Source organism: Petromyzon marinus, chromosome 42 (genome assembly GCF_048934315.1).
Source record: "Petromyzon marinus isolate PM22_M1 ecotype Great Lakes invasive population chromosome 42, UKy_Petmar_22M1.pri1.0, whole genome shotgun sequence".
Classification (NCBI taxonomy): Eukaryota; Metazoa; Chordata; class Hyperoartia; order Petromyzontiformes; family Petromyzontidae; genus Petromyzon; species Petromyzon marinus.
The window spans coordinates 13,642,784-13,666,306 of NC_133708.1; the positions used below are offsets into that span (position 1 = coordinate 13,642,784).

Consider the following 23,523-nt stretch of genomic DNA (forward strand, 5'->3'; position numbering starts at 1 on the left):
GGGAGGCGTGGGGGGGATGTGGGGGGGGAGGCGCCCCGGGGTCGTGAACCCGAACACGTGCGGGCCCGGGCCTCCATCGGCTCCAGCAGCGGGGAGGTTGCGCCGGCTGCCGAGGTTCGATCCCGGGCTGTGTTGGAGTCGTTCAGCGCTGTGTGGGCGAGACGCTGGTGGGGAGTCGGTCCGAGTGAAACGACAACAACAACGCCGCGACTCGACGCGTCGAGGCTCGCGGCGCGGAGGCGCAGAGCGCGGGACGCCGATGCCGAGGTTGGAGCCGCGTTGAGGCTGCGAGGCTCGCGTGGTTGGGGCTGGCGACGCGAGGCCGGTGCGGCTCGGGGCTTGCTTGTGGACAGCTCGGAAGCCCTTTGCCGAGGTGGCCACTGGAGCCGGGGCTTCGCGCCGCGGCTGCCGGAGTTGAGCCGAGTGGAGCCCGCGGCAGCGTCGGGGACTCGGGGCAGCGGCGGCGGCGAGGAGCGGAGGTAACGGGGTCTGAAGTAACGGCGACTGGGGAGGTGGTGGTGGAGGGGTGGGTGAGGGGATTGGGGGATCGGGATGTGGTTGCCAGCAATACACCTGTGAGGAACTCGGCGCATTCTACCTAAGCAGTGTCAAGCGACTTGACCCAGGGGAGTAACGTTGCCCGGACCTCCCCCCGAACCCCCCTTAACTTGTACCATTTCAAGGAAAAGACATGAGGAGGGGAAAGTTGAGGAGGGAGAGAGAGAGAGAGGCGTCGAGGAAGACGAGGTGAGAGACGAAGGGGTAGGAGACGGGAGGGAGGGAGCGAGCAGTGGTGGGAGAAGCGCTGCTGCTGCTGCTGTCTTTAGCCGGGTGCTGGACCCGGCTTGCAGCTCTCACGAGCGCCGGAGACTCATCAACGCGCTTGCCCTGTGGCCTCTGGGTTCGGTGTTGGGGGCTGGTTTCGAGTGGGTAGTTGCGTAGCGTTAAGGGCAGGGTAACGCTTAAAGAGCAAATGAAAGAACGCATTTTTTCCGACGGCACAATAGACTTGCGAAAGAATATGGGAGGGAAAAGTCGGGAGAGAATCAGAATGTGAACTTATCCTGGAGGAATCCGATGAGCTATGAAGCGCTTTTTCACAGAGGTTCCAGTATTTCGCAGATGGCCGGTTTGAGACGGGATGCTCGACCGATAATTGGATGAATACTGTGCGCAGGCTCCTGCAAAGCGAAATCGTTATTGATGTTGAGATGAAAATGAGAATGCGATTGCAGGTGTCGCACCTGTTGGAAGAGGCATTGATCGCTGCTGCCCTTCCCGGCGTGGAATGCGATTTAATCCCGGACCAGGTCAACGAGTTTACCTTTTGACATCACCAAAGAGGTGGGGGGCCAGCTGCTAGAAAACATCACAGCACAGAAAGTTTAAAATCTCATTCATTCTGCTGTTGTTGAAAATGTGTTCATGAAACTGATTTGAATGTTAGATGCATCATGAGCTGAAGATGCAAGCAAGTCGTCTCTCTTTCTCTCGTGCTTTATCTTGTCTCTGTGGTCTTTCTCTCAGTGTTTTGGTCCCTTACACATATGGTGCTCAACTAAACAATACTATTTTTTATTGTACCTCGCAAGGCTCACCGAGCTATGTAGCTCTTTTTCAGAAGCGACCTGGCCGCAAATGATAGCTCAACGAAGTGGCTTATCACGTGGAAATGTAGAGCAGCCAAACACCCTAAACGCGTGTTTCTAAATGTGGAGGGGAAAACCGGAGGACCTGGAGAAGAATCCACACGACCACGGAGAGAACATGGAAACTCCAAATATAGAGGCGTCAGGGTCGGGTTCGAACCCACAACTTCCTGTATACCAGGCGAGGGAGTTAACAAAAATGTACTTCATTACTGTCGTTAGACTTTCATTATATCACGAGATATTGTTCTTGAAAGATGTTTTGGGAACAGAATGTTACAATGAACAGACAGCTGGCGGGAGTGAGAGGTTTTAAAAAAAAAAACTTAACTTGATGAAAATGAACCACAACACTGCCTAGAGAATTGCGTTTGCCGTTGGTGGGTATCTCCAGTCGTAGCGTGCAGCAGGAACATGGACATCGACAAAGGAAACGGGAAGGAGCTGTGAGCAGAGTGCGTAAACAAGCAATGTGGAGGTGCACGCGCAGCGTGGCGTTTCACCGACAGACGGGAAAGAGGAACAGGCAGATGAGAGAACCAACGGTGGTTAAATCAATCAATTCAACCCGCTCGGTAAAGCAAATGGGCTTGGGCAGGACACCCACGGCTGTAAGTGATGCTGGCCGAGCGAGGAAGGTCTCACTCGGTCTCATGACTCATTTTCAGGAGGGTCCTGGCAAGTTTTCACAGTGGGGGGGGGGGGGGCAATGATCGTTGCTGCATCTGTAATTGCAACTGTGAGCGGTGCAGTTTAAAAAAAAACTTGGCAAATTTGGCCCATGACACCGGTTGCACACGACGGCCTGCTCTTGCGAATTACATCACGGGTTCTTTAACGTCCGATTAGCACGGTTGGCTACGTATGGTGCGAAATAAGTTCAACGTACGTGCGCCCACCGTGAAACAGACGGCGTGGAGTATCATTCCGGTTATTACACACGCAATGTTAACCGGGGCGGCCGCCGGAGTCGAACCACGAACCTCTGCAACGAGCGGCGAGCACGCCACCGCTCAGCCGCCTCGGCTACCGCCCCGTCGTGAGTGATCTCTCGTGGCCGTCTCTCGGCAGCGTTGGCGTTGATTGCGCCGCCCCCCCCACCTCTCGTTCGTGATGGCGGCGGCTGCTGCGGCGGCGGCGACGGCGGCGGCGACTGCGGCGGCGACTGCGGCGTCGGCGGTGGATTCCAAGGCTGAGCTGGGGCTGCTGCTGGAGCAGTGGGAGCGCGAGAAGGGGACAGGAGCCGATCCCATCCCTCTACTCTCACAGTGAGGGCGGCCGGCAACTCCTCACCAGCACTCACCGACACCCAGAGATCACCATCGCTCACCAGCACTTAACGACACCGAACACTCGCTAACACCCACCGGCGCTCGCCAGCACCCACTGCATACTGGAACCAACAACTTGTGTGTGTGTTTGCATCTTGATTACGTGTGCGTTCGTGTGGGGCTCTGTGTGTGTATGCGTGCGTGCATGCCCGCTGCCTATGCGTCTACGTAGGTACAGTATACGCCAGGGATGTGCGGTCAGGGGAGGCAATGAAAACAGCTGTTACGAAAAGTAAAAAATAATAAACTAAAAATTTAGATTTTTCCACTGATTTGTGTTATAAATGTAATTTCTGTACGATTCCAATCATTTTTATAGTCAAAATCGCCAAATTTGCGGATCTCCGCTGCAAATACAGGAAGAGACGAGAGGTGAGGCAGCGACGAGCTCAGCCTCCCCTCTGATTGCGCAACCCATCAGTAACTGGATGGAGCGCGGGCAATAAGCGCGTGCCTGTTACTATCTCAGTATGTCACCAATGTAATGTTTGTAGACCCCTTCATTTCATGTCCTCGCCTTCGATACTCTAGGTAACTTATTTCACGTATGTGCATAAAGATATTTAGGCTCGCTGGTCTCGTCATGAAACTGCAATGAAAAAGCACCAGGAGAGGCAGCTATCACATCTGCCTCATTGAGGGGGGCGTATCACGCCCCCCTCAGTGAAGACACGCCCCCCTCAGTGTGTAAATCTGGCTCTGATACCAGCCGGTGCCTCCCCAGCCATTGACCTCACCGCACGTCACTGGTATACGCGTGTTCACTCACTCACGTACGTGCGTGCGGTGGCCCGTCCGTGCATGTGTGCAGGATCTCGGATCTGATCGAGCGGGAGACTGAGGAGTACCACAAAGCCGACCCCGACCCCTTCGACGACCGCCACCCAGGTAAAGGGATCGCCCCTTCCCCGTGCCAATGCGACGCTCTGCTGGCCAGAGCGTCGCGTCGGCCTAAGCTCCCCTATAGCAGGTTTCCATTGCAAGAGTTTCTTATCTCAAAACGGGGCTCGCCTGGAATCGACCGACCGAGCAACCCACCTTGGTTCCAGCGACAGCTGCCAACTCAATGCACCCCGGTTTCTCCCAGCACTCCAGTTGATTCATCGAGGCAGCATAGGTCAGACCACAAGAGAGAGGAGGGGGAGGCTCTGAGCCTGGGACTCTTTACACGTTTCGCTTACAGCCTGTTTTGCAATACACTGCTGGATAATGGCCTCCCCATGCTGGGCAGGCTGAGGTGGTTATGGACCACTCGAGTTGGCCTGAATTCTCCCCAGAAAGTGAATTGGTGGACAACTCTGCTGCTGTTACTGGTGTTCCTGCTGCTACTGCTGTTCCTGCTGGTGCTGATGTTGCTGCTGTTGCTGCTGCCACTTTTGCTGTTGCTCCTGCTTGTGCTGCTATTGCCACTGCTACCGCCACTGCTACAACCGCCGCTGCTGCTACTGCTGCTGCTGTTCTTGCTGCTGCTATTGGTGCTGCCACTTTTGTTGACACTGTCGCCGCTGCTGCTGTTGCCATGTTTAACGTTGGCTGTTGTGTGCATCTCAGGTCGGGCAGACCCAGAGTGCATGCTGGGACACCTACTCAAAATGCTCTTCAAAAGCGATGACTTCATGAACGCGGTGAGCATTGCTGCGTCCGTGCTTGCATGTGTCCATGCGTGTGCGTGCGATTAGCATGGTTGGCTACATACGGTGCAAAAGAAGTTCAACGTACATACATACAGGCGTGGTGCAATCTGCAAAAGCGTGGTGCCGGCTTCCCACCCTCTCATGTGCTATGCTGAATTTTCATAAGCGCTGCTCGCCCACAGCACTTACCCCAACAGTCTGTTTAGGCTACACGGGGGATCTTTGTCTTCGTTGTGGGTGCAGCTGGTGAACGCGTACATGATGACGAGCCGGGAGCCTCCGTTGAACACGGCCGCTTGCCGCCTGCTGCTCAACATCTTGCCTGGCCTGGAGACCTCCGTGGTTTTCCAAGAGAAGGTGTGGCCACACCCCCCTCATCACCCCCCCTCCATCACCCCCCCCATCACCCCTCCCCTCATCAACCCCCCCCCATCAACCTCCCCTCTCCCCCCATCATCCCCTCCTCTCCCCCCTCCCCATGGGGTCCGTGTGTCAGTGAAAGGCTTCATACTCTCTGATTGGCTGGAGTCAGAAGGCATGTGACGAGCACAACCGTCGTGGACGTCGTGCGCCGCCGGGTGTGGAAATGTTTGCTGGCTCTCCGAGCGGAGCGGGACAAGTCGGCTGAAGTGGCGAACCCCCGGCCTTGCCGGTGAACCTTTGGGAGGCGGTGCCGCCGGCGCCGCTCTTCTCTCTCTCCCTCTCTCCCTGTGCCTAACGCTGCGCTTGTGGCACCGCTGCTGCCGCCGCCGCCGTCACGCAGGAGGGCATCGTGGAGAACCTGTTCAAGTGGGCGCGCGACGCGGCCGAGCCCCTGCGCAGCTACGCCATGGGCCTCCTCGCCGCCGCCATGGAGATCCAGGACATCGCCGCAAACTACCGCGATGACAACTGCCGGATGGTGCGGTTCCGCGCGGTCGCCGTCCCTCCTGCCGTGGATGCGTACACGCGTGCGTGCGTGCGTGCGCGCACCGTAGGTCACGATCACAGCCTCAGGACAGTAAATTTTTCAGAGCAAATTTAGCACAGAACCATATTTCACGTTATTTGGGTTTTCGTTTTCTTAATGCGGTCATTGGTGACCGGGCTGAGACTATCGACTCACCCGGTTCAATCGCAGCCAGTGGCTCAAACCCAGATTCGAGCCCAGGCTCTCAGCGGTGCCAGCTTCGCGGTGCGACCTCCGACCCCCTCCCGTGGCCACCTTGCCTCCGACTCTTCAACTCGTGCGCCACCGAGTCCGACCTCTGCCGCTTGACCCTCGTGACCTTCCCCCGCAGGTTCCACTGGCGCTGACGAGGCTCAGGGAGCTCTGCAGCAGCAGCGGCGTGCTGGCGTCGGCGGCGGAGGACGCGGCGGGCGCCAGGGGGGCGCCGGCGCCCCGTCGCTTTGGCTTGCCGGAGACGACCGCCAAGCGCCTCGCGAGCGCCGGCACCGGCGGACCTCGCGCCGGCGAGCTGCCCTTTGACGAGAACGCCGTGGTGGAGGGCGCCCTGGCGGAGGAGGAGGACTGCGAGCTGCTGCCGCGGCCGCCGTTCGTGCTGGCGCACAGGACGCCGCAGGCTCACGCCGGGCACAAGCAGCGAACCAGCTTCTCGCCGTTCGAGACGGAGCGCAGCCTCAACGAGCTGTCCAACAGCAGCTGGTCCGAGACGTCGCCGTGGGTCATCGGCACCAGCTACCGGCTGCTACCGCTCACTGCCAGCGTGCAGCAGAGGGTCATCTTCCAGTACCTGACGCCTCTCGGAGAGTACCAGGAGGTGAGGGCTTCGCGGCCGACGGGAGGCACCGGCTCGCGCCGTGTTGGCCGGCGCCTGGAGGTCAAGAGACGCTGAAACGGCTCCGCTGAGAGTTTGAGTCCCGGTTTCAACCAACGCCCGCAATTAAACCCGAGTCCTCATAAGTGCGGAGAGTTGGTCGTCTCAGCCCGGTCCTAATGATTTACGTACATACCCATAGACTTGCATGGAGACCCATTGGCTCACATTGACTGAGGTGTGCTTCATCCGGGTTCTCAAGGGCAGCGAGTTCATGGATCAGTTCACCGGTCAATTGAGTGTCGTTTACCGTGTGCCACTTGTCGCGTGCCATGTGCCACTGTGCGGTGTGCAGCTGCTGGCCATGTTCATGCAGCTGGGCGCGCGGGAGCTGCTCATGCACTATATCGACCTGCGCGAGACCAACGACACGCAGCTCACGTACGAGGCTCTCAAGGTGAGCGCACCGCACTCGTGCGACGCTGCGGTGCAGTGTCATGGTGTAACGATGGTGCGGTGCGACGGTGTGACAATATGGTGTGTTGATGTGGTGTGATGGCGCGACAGTGCGGCAGTGTTGGTGGTGTGATGGTGCGGTGTGGCGGTGCAATGGTGTGACGGTGCGCCGGTGTGACGGTGCGCCGGTGTGACGCCGGTGCCGTGTCGTGTCCCACAGTACCTGGCGTCGCTGCTGCTGCACAAGAAGTTTGCCGCGGAGTTTGTGGCGGAGGATGGCGTCCAGAAGTTGTTGGAGGTGCCGCGGCCGTCCATGGCAGCCACGGGCGTCTCACTCTGCCTCTACTACCTGGCCTACAACCAGGACGCCATGGAGCGGGTAGGCCCTGGCGCTGGCCTCCTGGCACCCGCGCACACGAATGCGCTTGGCCATGCGCGCGTGGCTGCTTGCGCGCATGGCTGCTTGTGCGTGTGTGCCCGTGTGTGCGTGCATGTATCTGCATGCCCGTGTGTGTCTGTGCGTGCGTGGGGAGCGGTGGTGCAGAGGTTAGCGCGCTGCACTATGAACCCGGCGACCCGCCTTCCATTTCAGCTCACGACCAATAACAGTGGCGGATATTTGAACTGGTCCTGGGCCTCCCTTAGGTCGACTCAGCCTTAAAACGAGTAGCTGGTACGATGTGTAAACACCGCCACGCGGGAGCGGTGTTTCCCACCTACCCTTTCGAGTGCCGTGCCGACCTTCGTGGACGGTGCTCGTAAATATCACTTGCCCCACCGGTGTGTTGAAGGCTACGCGGGGGACCTTTGCCCTTGTGTGCAGGTGTGCACGCTGCCGGACGCGGTGCTCTCGGACCTCGTGGGCTACGCGCTGTGGCTGCTCGAGTGCTCCCACGAGTCGGGCCGCTGCCACGCCACCATGTTCTTCTCCATCTCCTTCTCCTTCCGCACCGTCCTCGACCTCTTCGACTCGCGCGACGGCCTCCGCCGCCTCATCAACCTCGTCAGTGCCCGACGGGACAGCTCGCCCACCCACTCGTCCACCCACTCGACCACCCACTCGCCCACCCACTCGCCCACCCACTAACCCACCCACCTGTCCGCCCGCCCGCCCACTTGCTTCCCTACCCTTTCTCCCTCCCACTCAACTGTCCATACTTTCTCTCACCCGCTCGCCTATCTGCCCTGTGTCCTGCCCGCTCACCCGCCCGCTTTCTCCCCCCTACTCACCCGTTCGCCCACCGTGTCTGCCACCCACTCGCCTGTTGCCTGGCGCTGCCCCCGGGAGAGTTAATGTGACCGTCGCTGTGCCGACCGCCAGGTTAGCACGCTGGAGATTCTGAACCTGGAGGACCAGGGAGCGCTCCTGAGTGACGACGAGATCTTCGCGAGCCGCCAGACGGCGCGGCACACCTGCCTGGCGCTGCGGCGCTACTTCCAGGCGCACCTGGCACTCAAGGGCGAGTCAGTGCGGCGCTCGCTGCAGCGGACGGACGGCGGGCCCGTCATCCCCCCCCAGCCACCCTACAAGGCACGCTCGTGCAAAGACAAAGATGCTCCGTGCAGCCCTGACAGACCATTGGGGAAAGTGCCGTTAGCGGCCAACGTCGGTGACGAACATCTGAACCGGTCCTGGGTATCCCCTCGGTCGACTCGGCCTTAAATGTGTCCCTGGTGCCATGTGGATAAAACATCGGCACTTGGGCAGACAAAGGCGGCCGGGCGTGGTACTGACCACCCACTCCCTCGTGCGCCATGCCGGCCTTCATCGACGATAGTCGCCAACGGCATTTTACACAACAGCCTGTTGTCTCTCCTGTGTGTGTGTGTGGGTTGGCCCGCACTCAATCACCCCCCCACCCCCCACCCTTCTATAAACGGTAAACTCTTTTATTTGACAAGGTAAGGCCCATTGAGCTCTACAGCTCTTTTTCAGAAGCGACCTGGCCACAAATGACAGCTCAACGAAGTGATTCATCATCACGGGGACATTTATAGCAGCCAAATCCTCTGAACGCGTGTTTCTAAATGTGGAGGGAAAAACCGGAGGACCCGGAGAAAGATCCCCATAACCACGAGGAGAAAGAGAGAGAGAGAGACACGCAAACTCCAAATATACAACAGGCATCATGGTCAGGATCGCACCCACGACCTCCTGTATACCAGGCGAGGCAGTTAACATTTCGCCACCACGGTGCCCAATAACCGCCGCCCCCCTTCTTCGCCCCCCCCCCCCCCCCGCCCCACCACAGGCGCTGGTGCTGAGCCACCAGCAAGTGCTGGAGCTGCAGGAGTTTCTGGTGGCGTGCGGACCCACGCGGCTCTACTGGGAGGCAGCTGAGGCGCTGCACCGCCTGGGCGGGGTGCCCCTCCTGCTGCAGCTCGTCTCGTTCGCCGCCGAGTGGCGCACCTACTATGGCCGGTGGGGCAGCATGCACCGCGAGAGAGCGGCGGCGCACAACGCACCGCACCGCCACGCACGGCGGAAAGCCGCATACACCGTGAACGCGGTCTTGGTTGTGTGGTCGTTGCGGTGGTGGTGACTGTTGTGGTTGTGGTGGTTGGCATCGTCCTCCCCCGTCCTGATGCCGAGGAGAAATGGGCGAGGTTTAGGACTGTGGCTCGTGCAGCTGCAATGGCTGCTTTGGGTATGCAGTCCAAACTTCCCGAGAGACCCTGGCTGACGGAGGATTTGTTTTGGCTGGCTGAGAAAAAGCGACAGGCCGCACTCCCATTGTCTACAGCGTCCCACCTTGGTGAATGAGGAGTATTACTGCAGCCTTCGCCCGGAGGTGCGGAGAGCTGTGCAGTGCTGCAATGCTGACTGTTGGTCGTGATTTGCTGACGAGATGGAATCTGCCTCGGTAACCCGCGATCACAAATCACTCAATGCCATCATTAAAGTAACTTGCAGCGCCACATGTTACCCGAAAGGTGATCCGATCTCCGACCCCGAGGAACAGGTTTGCAGGTTTGGTGAGAATCTTGGGGGAGGGGAAATCCCTCAGCCCAGAAAACACCATAGGGCAAAAGAGGGATCACCCTGCTGAAGCTGCATTGCAAGTAGTAGTCACCCCTTGTGCGTGGTCGTTTGGAGGTCAAAACAGTGCATCCTCAAGACCAAGATGCAACTGCGTAACAGCAACTTTAAATCGGTGCTGTTGTATGGCTCAGAGAGTTGGCGTGTTGTCTCGACCTTCCATAACTGATGTCTCAGGGGAATCTGCTGCATCTTCTAGCCTAACAAAATCCATAACACTGAACTGTACAAGAAGACCGGTCGTCCGAATATCACATACGAGACGTGGAGAGACGGTGACTCGGATCGCTCCGTCGTGTTCTCAGAATGGATCAGGGGACCGGATACCAAAAACTGCCCCGAAGATGGACACCAACGGGCAAAAGGAAACCTGGGAGACCACGTGGGGCAAGACGGCGAGGGGCGAGCTGGCGGCGGCGATTGACCTCTCTCGGGGCGAGGCTCAACAAGTTGCCGAGGACAGGAAGAAGTGGAGGGAACTCGTTTGCGGCCTCGTGTCCTATCGGGGATGAAGAGGATTCGCTAACTCATTGTGGTGCATCGGCCAGTAATCTCATTCAGTCAACCCATGGCACCTGGGTCTGTCCCGTGACCTGCCAGCGGGCGTTCACATAGCCTGGTCCAAGCGCCGTGGTGATGTCACCACCACTTAGTGGTGAATGGCGGTTGTTGTTGTTGGCTGTGGTGATGGTTATGTGGTGGTTGCGGTGGTGGTGGTGATTGTGGTGGTGGTGATGGTGGTTGCGGTGGTGGTGGTGATTGTGGTGGTGGTGGTTGCGGTGGTGGTTCTGTGTAGGAGCGAGACGGTGCGCTCTGCGCTGGACGTCCTCGCCATCCTCACCGTGGTCCCCAAGACGCAGGTCGTCCTCGCTGAGCCCATCGACGTCCTCAACGAGATCGGGCCACCCATCAAGACCATCGGTGCGCAACGGCACTGCAACCGCACAGCAACCGCGCCCGCACCGCGCACAACCACATCACACTGCACCGCGCACCACTGTGTCGTTCCACACGCGCGCCTACTACCCCCGGCACCACCAGCGACCTCTCCCCCCCACCTACCCCCCACCTACCCCCCACCTACCCCCCACCTACCCCCCACCCTGTGCGTGCCACCTGCCCCCCCCTTCTCCTGCCCCCTGCGCGTTTTCGTCCAGGCATGAACATCGTGCTGAAGGTGGCGGAGGGCGAGGTGTTTGTGAACGAGGCCGAGATTCAGAAGTCGGCGCTGCAGGTCGTCATCAACTGCGTGTGCGGCCCCGACCGGCGCCCGCCGAGCCTGGGCCGCTTTGTGGGCGGCACTCCGCGCCGGCGCTCTGCTCAGCAGCAGCAGCAGCAGCAGGGCTCCCGCACCGCCTCCACCTCCGCCACCGACAACGTCCTGAGCAAGATGTGGGGCGTTGTGCGCGCCAATAACGGCATCAAGGTGCTGCTGGCGCTGCTGTCGGTGAAGGCACCCATCACGGACGCCGACCAGATCCGGGCGCTGGCGTGCCGCGCGCTCGTGGGCCTCTCGCGCAGCGCCACCGTGCGGCAGATCATCAGCAAGCTGCCGCTGTTCTGCGGCGGCCACATGCAGATGCTTATGCGCGAGCCCGTGCTGCAGGACAAGCGGCAGGAGCACGTGCGCTTCTGCCGCTTCGCCTCGCAGCTGCTGGAGCGCGTGTCGGGCAAGCCCATGTCGGCGGGCGGCGACGTGTCGCTGGCGCGGCTGCAGAGGGCCGACGTGGTCGCCCAGACCCGCATCACCTTCCCGGGCAAGGAGCTCCTGCTGCTCATCCGCAACCACCTGCAGGCGCACGGCCTGCCGGAGTCGGCCGCCGCGCTCACGCGAGAGGCGGACCTCCCCCGCGGGCCGCTGCCGCCGCCGCCGCTGCCGCCGCCGCCGCCGACGACGGCGTTGACGGCGCCGCCGCAGCCGGCGTCGTTCTCCCCGGCGGCGATGGCGCTGCCGCTGGGGGGCGGGCCCTGCCTGCCGCGCGCGCCGCGCCTCGTCAACGGGCTGGCGGGCCGCGCCGCGGCCAGCGGGACCCGGGCGCCGGCGCCGGCGTCGTCTTCCGGCCTCGGCTCGTCGCAGGTCGCGCCGCCGCCCTCGTCGTCGCAGAGCGGCGCCGTGGCGGCGGCGGGGGGGCTGTTGTCGTCGCCGGGGGGGGGGCCCTCGCACGGGGCGCCGCCCGGGACGCCCTCCGGCGCCGGCGGCGCCCTGGGCCGCATCAGCTTCAGCAAGGAGCGGCTGTCTCCCTGCGCCGGCTCGGCCCAGCGGAAGGCGGCGCGCGTGCTGATACAGAAGGCGGACTGCGGCGCGTACGTGCAGTCGCCGGCGTTCCGCAAGGAGCTGGACGGGCGGCCGGCGCCGTCGCCCCCGGCGCTCGACGGCATCATCACGGAGTACCTGCGCGAGCAGCACTCGCGCTGCAAGAACCCGATCGTCACGTGCCCGCCCTTCTCGCTCTTCACGCCCCACCAGTGCCCCGAGCCCAAGCAGCGGCAGCTGGCGCCGTTCAACTTCACGTCGCGGCTCACACGCCGCGCCCACTTCCCCATGTTCGGCGGCACCGAGGGGGCGTCATGCGACCGGCAGCTCATCTTTAGCAGGTGCTACACCGGGACTGGGGGGCGTCGCGTGCCGGGGTGGTGCTGCGGTGGTGCCCGTTTCCCCCCCCCCAACCCCCCGTGGCAAGCGTGGCCTGGGTTCTTTTCCCGGGTCATTGTCATGCTGGAATACCCATCCACGACACATTTTCAATGCCTTGGCTGAGGGAAGGAGGTTCTCACCCAAGATTTGACGGTACATGGCCCCGTCCATCGTCCCTTTGATGCGGTGAAGTTGTCCTGTCCCCTTAGCAGAACAACACCCCCAAAGCATAATGTTTCCACCTCCATGTTTGACGGTGGGGATGGTGGTCTTGGGGTCATAGGCAGCATTCCTCCTCCTCTAAACACGGCGATTTGAGTTGATGCCAAAGAGCTCCATTTTGGTCTCATCTGACCACAACACTTTGACCCAGTTGTCCTCTGAATCATTCAGATGTTCATTGGCAAACTTCAGACGGGCATGTATATGTGCTTTCTTGAGCAGGAAGACCTTACGGGCGCTGCAGGATTTCAGTCCTTCACGGCGTAGTGTGTTACCAATTGTTTTCTTGGTGACTATGGTCCCAGCTGCATTGAGATCATTGACAAGATCCTCCCGTGTAATTCTGGGCTCATTCCTCACCGTTCTCATGATCATTGCAACTCCACGTGGTGAGATCTTGCATGGAGCCCCAGGCCGAGGGATATTGACAGTTATTTTGTGTTTCTTCCATTTGCGAATAATCGCACCAACTGTTGTCACCTTATTCTTAGTTCTTTCGGTAAAGTCACGTTGAAGGGAAATAACAAAATAATATATATAAAACAATAAAAATTCTCACGACGTTTCGACCATAACACAAACGGTCGTCTTCAGGTGTGTCGGTTTGCATAAATTTATTTTTAAACGGCAATGGTCTTGTAGCCCATTCCAGCCTTGTGTAGGTCTACAATCTTGTCCCTGACATCCTTGGAGAGCTCTTTGGTTTTGGCCATGGTGGAGAGTTTGGAATCTGATTGATTGATTGCTTCTGTGGACAGATGTCTTTTATACAGGTAACAAGCTGAGATTAGGAGGACTCCCTTTAAGAGTGTGCTCCTAATCTCAGCTCGATACCTGTATAAAAGACACCTGGGAGCCAGAAATCTTTCTGATTGAGAGGGGGTCAAATACTTATTTCCCCTCATTAAATGCAAATCAATTTATAACATTTTTGACATGCGTTTTTCTGTTCAAATAAACTTACCATTACAATTATAGACTGATCATTTCTTTGTCAGTGGGCAATCGTACAAAATCAGCAGGGGATCAAATACTTTTTTTCCCTCACTGTATGTGGGGTGTACATGTTTCTCCCCCTGTTCTGCCTTGTCTCCATGTGCCGTTTCTCCTCGCGCCGTGTGTCACCGGGCGCGCCGATTACCGCGCTCCGTGTTCGCTGCTGCCGCCGCCACCACCACAGGTTCCGGCCGCTCTCCGTGTTCCGCGAGTCGGACGAGGACGGCAGCTGCTTCACGTGCTGCGCATTCTCGGCGCGCGAGCGCTTCCTCATGCTGGGCACCTACACGGGGGAGCTGAAACTGTACAACCTGTACACGGGCCAGGAGGAGGCGAGCTACGCCTGCCACTCCTCGCCCGTCACCCACTGCGAGCCGTCGCGGGTGCGTCCCTCCCACGGCACCACCGTTTGCTAACCCGTTTGAAAAAATATCACACCGCAGTGTTCTCAGTCGCGATCACACATGGTAGGTAGGACCCCTCGTGAGAAAAAATAGTCTGCGAGGCTCTCCAGGGTAAAATAAGCGGAAATAACGACAACGGCACGCCGTCGATGGCGGGCTGCCGAGGGAGTGTTCCTCGCTAACCCGCTCCCAGTAAGGTTTATTCACATGAACAAAACGTGCCAATTCGTGATTACTTTAGCACAGCAGCGTGATGGAGAGTGAACCCACAATATTTACTATTGAGGACGAAGTTTTGCTGGTCATTACAACCAGCTTCATCAGGCGATTTTCCAGAATTGTGAAGAAGTCTTCCTGCTTCCGGTCTTAAACAGAGCAAGCTGATGTCATCACAGTGAGCCTATCAGGTGCAAAAATCGGTGCCATCCGTCAAATGAAGTATATTTCAAAATGAATTAAACATTTGCAAAAGTCTAATTCACACATTAGGGGTCGTGCCAAAGTCACCCCGCGGGTGACTTTGGCACCACAGCCGTCGCTCAAGACGCCCCCCCTCCACAAGGTGCCCATTGACCACGAATGTTGGGATGGCCGACTATGGCTCGGAGCGTTAGAATCAGAATCCTTATTTAGACTGGAGGAATTCCGATGTACTATGAAGCTCTTTTTCACGGACAGTCTAGTAGGGAGTGGGAACGTAACTCGGTGGTTTTCATAGCCAGTGCACCGGTCCAGATTTGGCCTTTGGGTTGGGCCCACGTATTAAGTAGCTTTATGGAAAAAATATATTATTAACCCTGACGAGAATGTCACGTTTACAAAGGTGATAGAGATCCATACGTAGCAACGTAGCTGTCGCATCCTGACAGATACAATTGGGTTGTGCAAAGTCATTACGTTCGGTCGTGAAAGCCTTAAGCCACCGGTTAAGTTCGTTCTGCTCCATAGCACAGGAAGAGCCATTGCCCGAAACGTCGCCTGTCATTCACACACGGAGGTGGTGTTGTTGACGAATGTGCCGAATAGTGCTGTTGTTGATTGTCCTCGCGCACCACAGCCAACGCAGCAGCTGCAGTTGCAGCATCGCCAACATATGTATTTATATTTAATTTATTCCCAAGTGATGGTGGAGCGTGTGCTGCTGCTGCGGTTGCAGGACGGGCAGCTGCTGCTGACCTCTTCCGACATGAGCCGCCCTCTCTCCGCGCTGTGGGGCATGAAGGACGTGTTCGACTTAAAGTAACACAATCTCATCCTTTTACATCGTGACCTCTGGTGACACTTTACGGAAACCTTGACCCCACGGAATAATAACGCGTGCACACTCTCTCCTGCCTTCTAATGCACGCCCGTCATATCGACCTCTAAGCAACGCCCCCCACTGCTGACCCCTGACCCGACACAGCTCCCTGTGCTTCCTCGTCTCGCTTGGTTTCATGACGTTGACCCATGTCCCTACGTACTTACTGATTGGATGGTTGTGGGGCGTGCGTGATGACGATGAACTAGTGGTTGATGTGACAGTGGTATTGATGCCAGTGTGCGGTTGTGGCGAGCGAGTGTGCGGTTGCTGGTGACCACGGCATTGCCTCCCCCCCTCCTTCCCCCTTCCGCTCGAGCAGGCACGGCTTCGACAACGATCACTACGTAGAGTTCAGTAAACTCTGCCAGGATCGCATCATCGGCACCGAAAACGACACGGCGCGGGTGAGGGCCGGCACCACTGCCGCTGCGCACGGGGGACACCCGGCGGTTACACACGAAGCCAAGGGTCAGGGGTGGCCGCTGTTGATTTCCACCCCCCCCCCCCCGTCGTCCCTTTCCCATTGCCCAGCGTCCAATCCGTACTCTTACGATCCGAACGGTTGGCGCTCGCAGACGTCCGGTCGAGCGATTTCGCGCCGCCTAAATGAGCGTCTTCGTCACCGCCGCTGCTCTCGCCGTAGATCTACGACGTGCAGACGGGTGTGCGCACGGAGACGCTGTACAACGCCGACCTGGCGAACCACTACAAGCGGAACTGCGCGACGTTCAGCCCGACGGACGAGCTGGTGCTCAACGACGGCGTGCTGTGGGACGTGCGCTCGGCGCAGGCCGTGCACAAGTTCGACAAGTTCAACATGAACATCAGCGGCGTGTTCCACCCCAACGGCCTGGAGATCATCATCAACACCGAGATCGTATCCTCGCTCGTGCGTGCGTGCATGTGCGCGCGCACGTGGGGACACGGGTCCCCCCCCGCAAAGCCTCAAGCAGGCCGTTGGGGCACAGGTCCAGCCGGTTGGTTCCGTTAGATTTAGTTGTTCGAACGAGGCCTGTCAAGGCTAAGAAGCTCACTCTCAACGGCGACCACGGCCAACGTAATGAGCAAGTTGCTTGGGAAGAGAGGGTTTACAGCGGTGGCATTGAAACGAAAGCAGGGAACTGTGAAAACCATGACTAATAAATAGAGATCGCCTGTTCAGGCCGGGAAGGCACACGAGCAGATGACGTGGGCAGCGACATACCCGGCCACATTTTTCTTCAATCACAAATGTGTTTACCTGCGACAGAAAATATTAATTTATGGTTAAGTCAACCTAGGGGAGGCCCAAGTTGGGTTCTTATACCACACGCCACTGGTATTAGCCATGGCCAGGAATAGAAAGTAATGTGCCGGGTTTGTAGTGCAGTGTGCTAACCACTGCGCCACCGTTCTTCAGTGCCTCCGTCTGTCTCCTCCGCTGTCGACCTTGACTCCTGGGCAGTGGGACCTACGCACATTCCACCTCCTGCACACGGTGCCCGCACTCGACCATTGCAGCCTGGTGTTCAACCACGCGGGCACCGTCATCTACGGCGGTGAGGACCACGCACACCAACCCCCCCCACTGCCAGGCACACCACGCAGCCACGGAACACAACACTCAACCGCCAGGCACACCACACGGAACACAACACTCAACCTCCAGGCACACCACTCAGAACACAACACTGTACCCCCCGGGCACACCACACAAACCACAGAACACAACACTCAACCGCCAGGCACACCACACGAAAGTGGCCGACACCATGTGACAACCGTCCAAACACCACTGAACCACCAATCGTGAACCTTGGCTCAGTCGATTTGAAGCGATTGAGGATCTTTACACCCGTAACGGGAATTGTACCGTGTGCGCGAGCTAGACGATAGATGGGATTGTCACATCGCAGGACCGTGGGGGGGGAGGCTTTAATCCAGCAGTGGATTGATCATGACGACGACGATGAGACTTGTGAATCGTTCCGAAACGTTTCGCGCTTCAACCGCGTGCCGTGCGACCAAAGTCTCTGCAGTTCCGCAACCACACGCACCACCATGCGGCATGTCGGGCGTGACACGGCATGCGCCACCCCGAGCGCGATGGCGTGGGTGACGACGCTGGTGCGACTCGTGATCCCCAAAACATCCATGCAGCCATGCTCCAGCCAGACGACGAAGATGAACTGATGGAGGAGCAGATGAAGAGCCCCTTCGGATCGTCCTTTCGCACGTTCAACGCCACCGACTACAAGCCGATTGGTCAGTGCAGCACTCGCACTCACGCACACTCACCCTCTCGCCACACACTCACGCACACTCACACTCACGCACACTCTCACCCTCTCGCCACACACTCACGCACACTCACACTCACGCACACTCTCACCCTCTCGCCACACACTCACGCACACTCACACGCACACTCGCACTCATGCACACTCACATGCTCACACTCACGCACACTCGCACTCACGCACACTCTCACCCTCTCGCCACACACTCGCCCTCTCGCCACACACTCACGCACACTCACACTCTCGCACACTCACCCTCATGCCACACACTCACGCACACTCACACTCACGCACACTTGTACTCACGCACACTCTCACTCACGCACACTCTCACTCACGCACACTCGCACTCACGCACACTCTCACCCTCTTGCCACACACTCACCCTCTCGCCACACACTCACACTCGCCACACACTCATGCCACACACTCACATGCTCACACTCACTCACACTCGCCGCACACTCACACTCGCCGCACACTCACGCACACTCTTACCCTCTTGCCACACACTCATGCTCACACTCACACACACTCACACTTGCCGCACACTCACACTCGCCGCACACTCACACTCACGCACACTCTCACCCTCTCGCCACACACTCACCCTCTCGCCACACACTCACATGCTCACACTCACGCACACTCACACTCGCCGCACACTCACGCACACTCTCGGACTCGCATCCTCACAGTCTCACATTCACTTACGCTCACATTCACATGGGATGTGGTGTGTCCAAGTGGTTGTATAGTTGCTGTGTGGCCGATCGTCGTGTCCACCCGTGTGGATGCCGTGTGAATGAATTGCAGCCACGATCGACGTGAAGAAGAACATCTTCGATCTGTGCACGGACACCAAGGACTGCTACCTCGCCGTCATCGAGGTGAGCCTGCCCGCCCGAGCGTGCATGCGTCTGTGTACTTCGGTAACAGTGGCGCAGTGGTTGATACACTGTGCTACCAATCCCGGCGACTCGCAATTGATTCCCAGCCACGGCTGATATCATCTGGGTCTGGGCCTCCTCTCGGTCGACTCGGCCTTAAATGAGTACCTGATGCGGTGTGTAATAAACATCGGCACTGGGAAGATAACGGCGACTGGACGGGGGTGCTGGCCGTCCACCCCCTCGTGTACCGTGCCTGCCTTAATTGGTGCTCGCTCGGAGCATTTTCTCCAACAGTTTGTTCAGGCTATGCGGTGGGTTCATTGTCTTGTACGTTTTATATGCTTCACACGTCACCCCTGGTGGAGTTGAGTGGTGTTGATGTGCGTGGAATTGTATTCACTGCGAGTCCAGCAAGAGGAACGGGTGGATTAGAGAACATACACAAGTTAGAGACATCATCATCGTGATGCTCAAGGAAAGTAAGTAGACTTGGCCAGTAACCACCAGGCATCAGGGCTTGGGCAGGAGGGATGATACTCCGGTGTTGGGAGACTAACAACGGAGTGGCAGCCAGGGGCGGGAGCATGCCTGATCGCTGAAACAGGCTCGCGCGTCAAGCAGCTACTGGCTGGATTATTTATATCGTAGGACCGTTGAGAGATCGAGGCAACTTGGGCAGGAAGAGGCACACTGGTGAATTGAACGCGGATGGGGGTGGTGATGGGGGAGCGGTAGAGTAGCGGTTAGTGCGTTGCGCTACGAACCTGGCAACCCGAGTTCGATTCCCACTCACGGCCAACATCAGCCTCAAATATAGTACCTGGTGAGGTGTGTAAATATCGCTACTAGGGCCGGGCGTGGTGCTGGCCACCCACCCCCTCGTGTGCCGTGCCGGCCTTCATAGGTGCTCGCTAACAGCACTTGCCCCAACAGTCTGTTCAGGCTATACGGGGAATCTTTGTCTTGTTTTGGTGGTGATGATGGCGTCGATGACGACGACGGGGATGAGTAACGTGCTCGCGCGTGTCTCTCGCTGACGACAGAACCAGAAAGGGCTGGACAGCCTGTCCATGGACAGCGTGTGCCGCCTCTACGAGGTGGGGAGGCAGAGGCTGGCCGAGGAAGAGGAGGAGGAAGAGGAGCAGGTGGGGGAGGGGGGTCCCCTGTCCACGAGTGGCAGTGGCACCACGACTCGGCACTGTGGCGGAGACGTGTCTTCGGTTGTGGCCGTGCGGTTGGGGTGGGGGGGCTGTTTGGCTTTGGCGTTGTTGGTGTGTAGTTGTGGCTCCTGTGGTTGTTGGTGCATGTTTAAGGTTGTGGTAGATGTATCTGTGTCGCGTTGGATGTGTGGTTATTGGTGTGTTTCTGTGGTTGTAGCTGTTTGATTGTGTAGATTTGAATGTGTGGTTGATGGTGTGTGTCTGTGGTTGTGTAGCTTTGTGGTTGTGTTTTGTTGCAGCTGTGGTTATGTTGTTGCAGCTGTGTGTCGTTTTTGTTTTGTTATAGCTGGGTGGTTGTGTTTATCTTGTTTGCCTATAGATTGTGCAACTTTTCTGCACTTAATTCGTTTCTTCATATGTTGAGCAACGCCTGTATTAAACACTGAAGATCCGTTGCTTTTGTTTTGCAACACAGTTGCATGGTTGAGCCATGAAACTCTTATGTCTGTGTAGGATCGAGACCGGGAGGCCCGACCCTCCCACCCTTCCCACTCGCCTGGGCGGCTCAGCCCACAGAGCCCTGCAGGGCATTTAGGCAAGGAAAGGTGGCTGTCGGCCTATAATTAAAATAGATCCAGACATTTTAGAGAAGCAATTAAGGCAAATTGAGTTTTATTATCAAACATCCCTGTGCTTCCATATGCATCAACTATTCAGCCATGTTGGACCAGGTTTAAATGTTGAGCATGTGACCCAGTCCAGCCAAACAGAGCCTATCTTACTCGTGCAACAGCAACACATTTCACGAGCTGTTTGAACAAAGTTGCTCTGTTGCACATCCAAATGCAACTTTATTTCCCCCTTGTGGCATGCAATCTTAAATGCAACGACATAGTCAGACAATAACATGGTCACGAGCAGCTTTATTGCAGGCAAAATTTACACTTTGGCTTGTATGTTGAACTTCTTTCGCACAGTGCTAATCGGAGGTGCTTTTGGCTATGCTGTTGTGTGTGCTGTTAAGGCAATGTGGATTTGTGGGTGCCCGTGTGATTGTGGCTGTTTGGCTATATGTGTGTGTTTCTCTGCATATTCGTGGTTGTGTGTGGTATTGCGTGTTTGTGTGTGGATGTTTGTCGTGTGCCGTGCCGACCTTGGGCACTTGCCCAAAAAGTACGTTAAAGCTATTAGGGGGAATATTTGTTTGTGGCACCTGGGTCTGGGGCCACGAAACACCTGGGTCAGTCAACGCATGGCAGCTGGGTCTATCCTGTGACCTGTCAGCGAGTCTTCAACACTTTACGTGGCCTTATAGTGCACCTAGCCTGGCACAAGCACTGTGGCGACGTCACCACCACTGAGTGGCGAACAGTGGTTGCTGTTGTTTGCGGAGAGCGAGCCCATAGACCCGGGTTCGTTGCCCGCTGAAGGCCAACATCGGTAACGATTATCTGAACTGGTGCTGAGCATCCACTAGGTCGACTCGTCCTCAAAAATGAGTGCCTGGTGCAGTGTGTAACCATCACCACCGGTGGCCGGGCATGGCATTGGCACATCATCCCCCCCGTGTGCTGCGTTGGCCTTCATTGGTGCTTGCGAGCAACGCTTGCCCCAGCTGTACTCTAAAGGCTACACGAGAGATCTTTGTGTGTTTGTATATGTTTGTATGTATGTGGTTGTGGCTGAGCCTTGGCCGTGGTTTTCCAGGAGGATGAGGAGGAGGATGAGGATGACTCTGAGGACGACGCGCTGGATCTGGACGAGTTCGACTCTGAGCTCGACGACGAAGACGAGGAGGGGGCGGAGGGGGGCGATGGGGGGGACGGGGACGAGGTGGGGGAGACGCGCAGGGAGAACGAGGACGGGGAGGAGATGGGACTCTCCGAAGGGGAGGGGGCCGATGATGACGATGATGACGAGGATGGAGAGGATGACGAGGTGGAGCTCGTGATGAGCGACGACAGCAACGACTGTGAGTACCACGCGGGGGAGTCGCGCACCAGGGGAGTCGCGCACCGGGGGAGTCGCGCACCGGGGGGAGTGACGCACCGGGGGAGTCCCCTGGTGGTGCTTGTTGCATGTGATGATTGTGATGGGTTTTTTTGTGACGTACTGGTGCTGCGTGTACGATGGTGTTTGTTGTGATGGTGCTACATGTGTTATGGTGTTTGTTGTGATGGTGCTGCGTGTGCTATGGTGTTTGTTGTGATGGTGCTACATGTGTGATGGTGTTTGTTGTGATGGTGCTACATGTGTGATGGTGTTTGTTGTGATGGTGCTGCTTGTACGATGGTGTTTGTTGTGATGGTGCTACATGTGTGATGGTGTTTGTTGTGATGGTGCTACATGTGTGATAGTGTTTGTTGTGATGGTGCTGCGTGTGCTATGGTGTTTGTTGTGATGGTGCTACATGTGTGATGGTGTTTGTTGTGATGGTGCTACATGTGTGATAGTGTTTGTTGTGATGGTGCTGCGTGTGCTATGGTGTTTGTTGTGATGGTGCTACATGTGTGATCGTGTTTGTTGTGATGGTGCTGCGTGTGCAATGGTGTTTGTTGTGATGGTGCTACATGTGTGATGATGTTTGTTGTGATGGTGCTGCGTGTGCTATGGTGTTTGTTGTGATGGTGCTACATGTGTGATGGTGTTTGTTGTGATGGTACTGCGTGTGTGATGGTGTTTGTTGTGATGGTGCTACATGTGTGATAGTGTTTGTTGTGATGGTGCTGCGTGTGCTATGGTGTTTGTTGTGATGGTGCTACATGTGTGATCGTGTTTGTTGTGATGGTGCTGCGTGTGCAATGGTGTTTGTTGTGATGCGTGCGATTCTGTTTGTCAATGTCACCACTCCGTTTCGTATTATCCTCCTCTGAATGCCGGTTCCTAAAACTCTCCCGTCCTTTCCAGCCGACGACGACAGCTCGGACCTGGAGGACGATATGCTCCTGGCGCTTAATCAGTGAATCATCTACAGACGACACGACGAGGTCGGCCGACAAGGTCCCCACCACTGAGGCCTCCTGGCTCGGCTTCGCCACAGCCGCCCTCCACCTTCTGCCAATGCGGAAATCCTCCGGGCCCCAATACACAGCTCACGAGCGCGACGCATGCACCGCCCGCATCAGATAGTTGCGCGTCGTTTCGTTTAGATAGACGTTTCAGCATCGTCACTTATTTTTGTATCTGAGAGTTTATAATTGCGTGTGTTTGGCGAGCATAAACGCGGGGGCCCTGGTTTTATTTTTTGTTCATTCTCACGTGTTGTTGACATAGAATAAACGGGTTGGATGGAAAATATATGGCCGTTGTTGCTACTGCTGCTTTGTGTGTGAGGTTCCTTTGCAAGCCGGTCGGTTTGTGGTGTGCGAGGTGGTGGAGACGCAGTGGCGTTGAGATGCGTGTGCCTGCGGTCGGTCTGCCCCCGTGTGCGACGTGGCGAGTGTAGCTGGCTCGCCCGATCCCACTCCATCCGGTGATCGTAACGAGGGGACAGTCCGGTTAACAAAGACAATAATTGACAAGTTCGGAGGCGATGAGTGGATACTCTGCGTTGTTCTGCCCTCCTCTTGAGAATCGAGTGACTCCACCACCGAGGGACACCAGAGGGTTGTTGAACGGCAACTCTTTATTTCAAAGTGTTCTTCTGAGTAATTATGGCCAGATGCACACCAATCGCGAACCCCACGTTACACAGCCCCTCACTGCTCAATCCCTGTACGGCGTCCATGCGTTTCTAAATAGATGCCCTGTGCCATGAAATTACT

The 23,523-nt window shown here is 57.3% G+C and overlaps 1 protein-coding gene across 1 annotated transcript; it reads left to right on the forward strand.

The window, feature by feature from the left end:
- The first annotated feature begins 19 nt into the window (after nucleotides 1-19).
- On the forward strand, nucleotides 20-23,056 carry DCAF1 (DDB1 and CUL4 associated factor 1). The gene is made up of 24 exons (XM_032969765.2): nucleotides 20-479; nucleotides 2,721-2,917; nucleotides 3,792-3,868; nucleotides 4,532-4,605; nucleotides 4,858-4,971; nucleotides 5,378-5,515; nucleotides 5,895-6,374; nucleotides 6,727-6,828; nucleotides 7,048-7,206; nucleotides 7,651-7,830; nucleotides 8,149-8,358; nucleotides 9,080-9,249; nucleotides 10,664-10,788; nucleotides 11,025-12,462; nucleotides 13,905-14,103; nucleotides 15,281-15,363; nucleotides 15,747-15,831; nucleotides 16,071-16,304; nucleotides 16,872-16,965; nucleotides 17,567-17,671; nucleotides 18,523-18,596; nucleotides 19,643-19,744; nucleotides 21,467-21,731; nucleotides 22,667-23,056. The coding sequence occupies exons 2-24, from the start codon at nucleotides 2,763-2,765 to the stop codon at nucleotides 22,720-22,722; spliced, it is 4,719 nt and encodes a 1,572-aa protein (XP_032825656.1). The 5' UTR covers nucleotides 20-479; nucleotides 2,721-2,762; the 3' UTR covers nucleotides 22,723-23,056.
- Nucleotides 23,057-23,523: the final 467 nt, after the last annotated feature.

Excerpts from the sequence above, each read along its gene's own strand:
- DCAF1 (XM_032969765.2), top strand. The coding sequence starts at position 2,763 with ATGGCGGCGGCTGCTGCGGCGGCGGCGACGGCGGCGGCGACTGCGGCG. Across the intron at positions 8,359-9,079 it reads CCCCCCAGCCACCCTACAAG|GCGCTGGTGCTGAGCCACCA; the intron begins GCACGCTCGTGC and ends GCCCCACCACAG. Across the intron at positions 16,966-17,566 it reads GGGCACCGTCATCTACGGCG|CCATGCTCCAGCCAGACGAC; the intron begins GTGAGGACCACG and ends ACATCCATGCAG.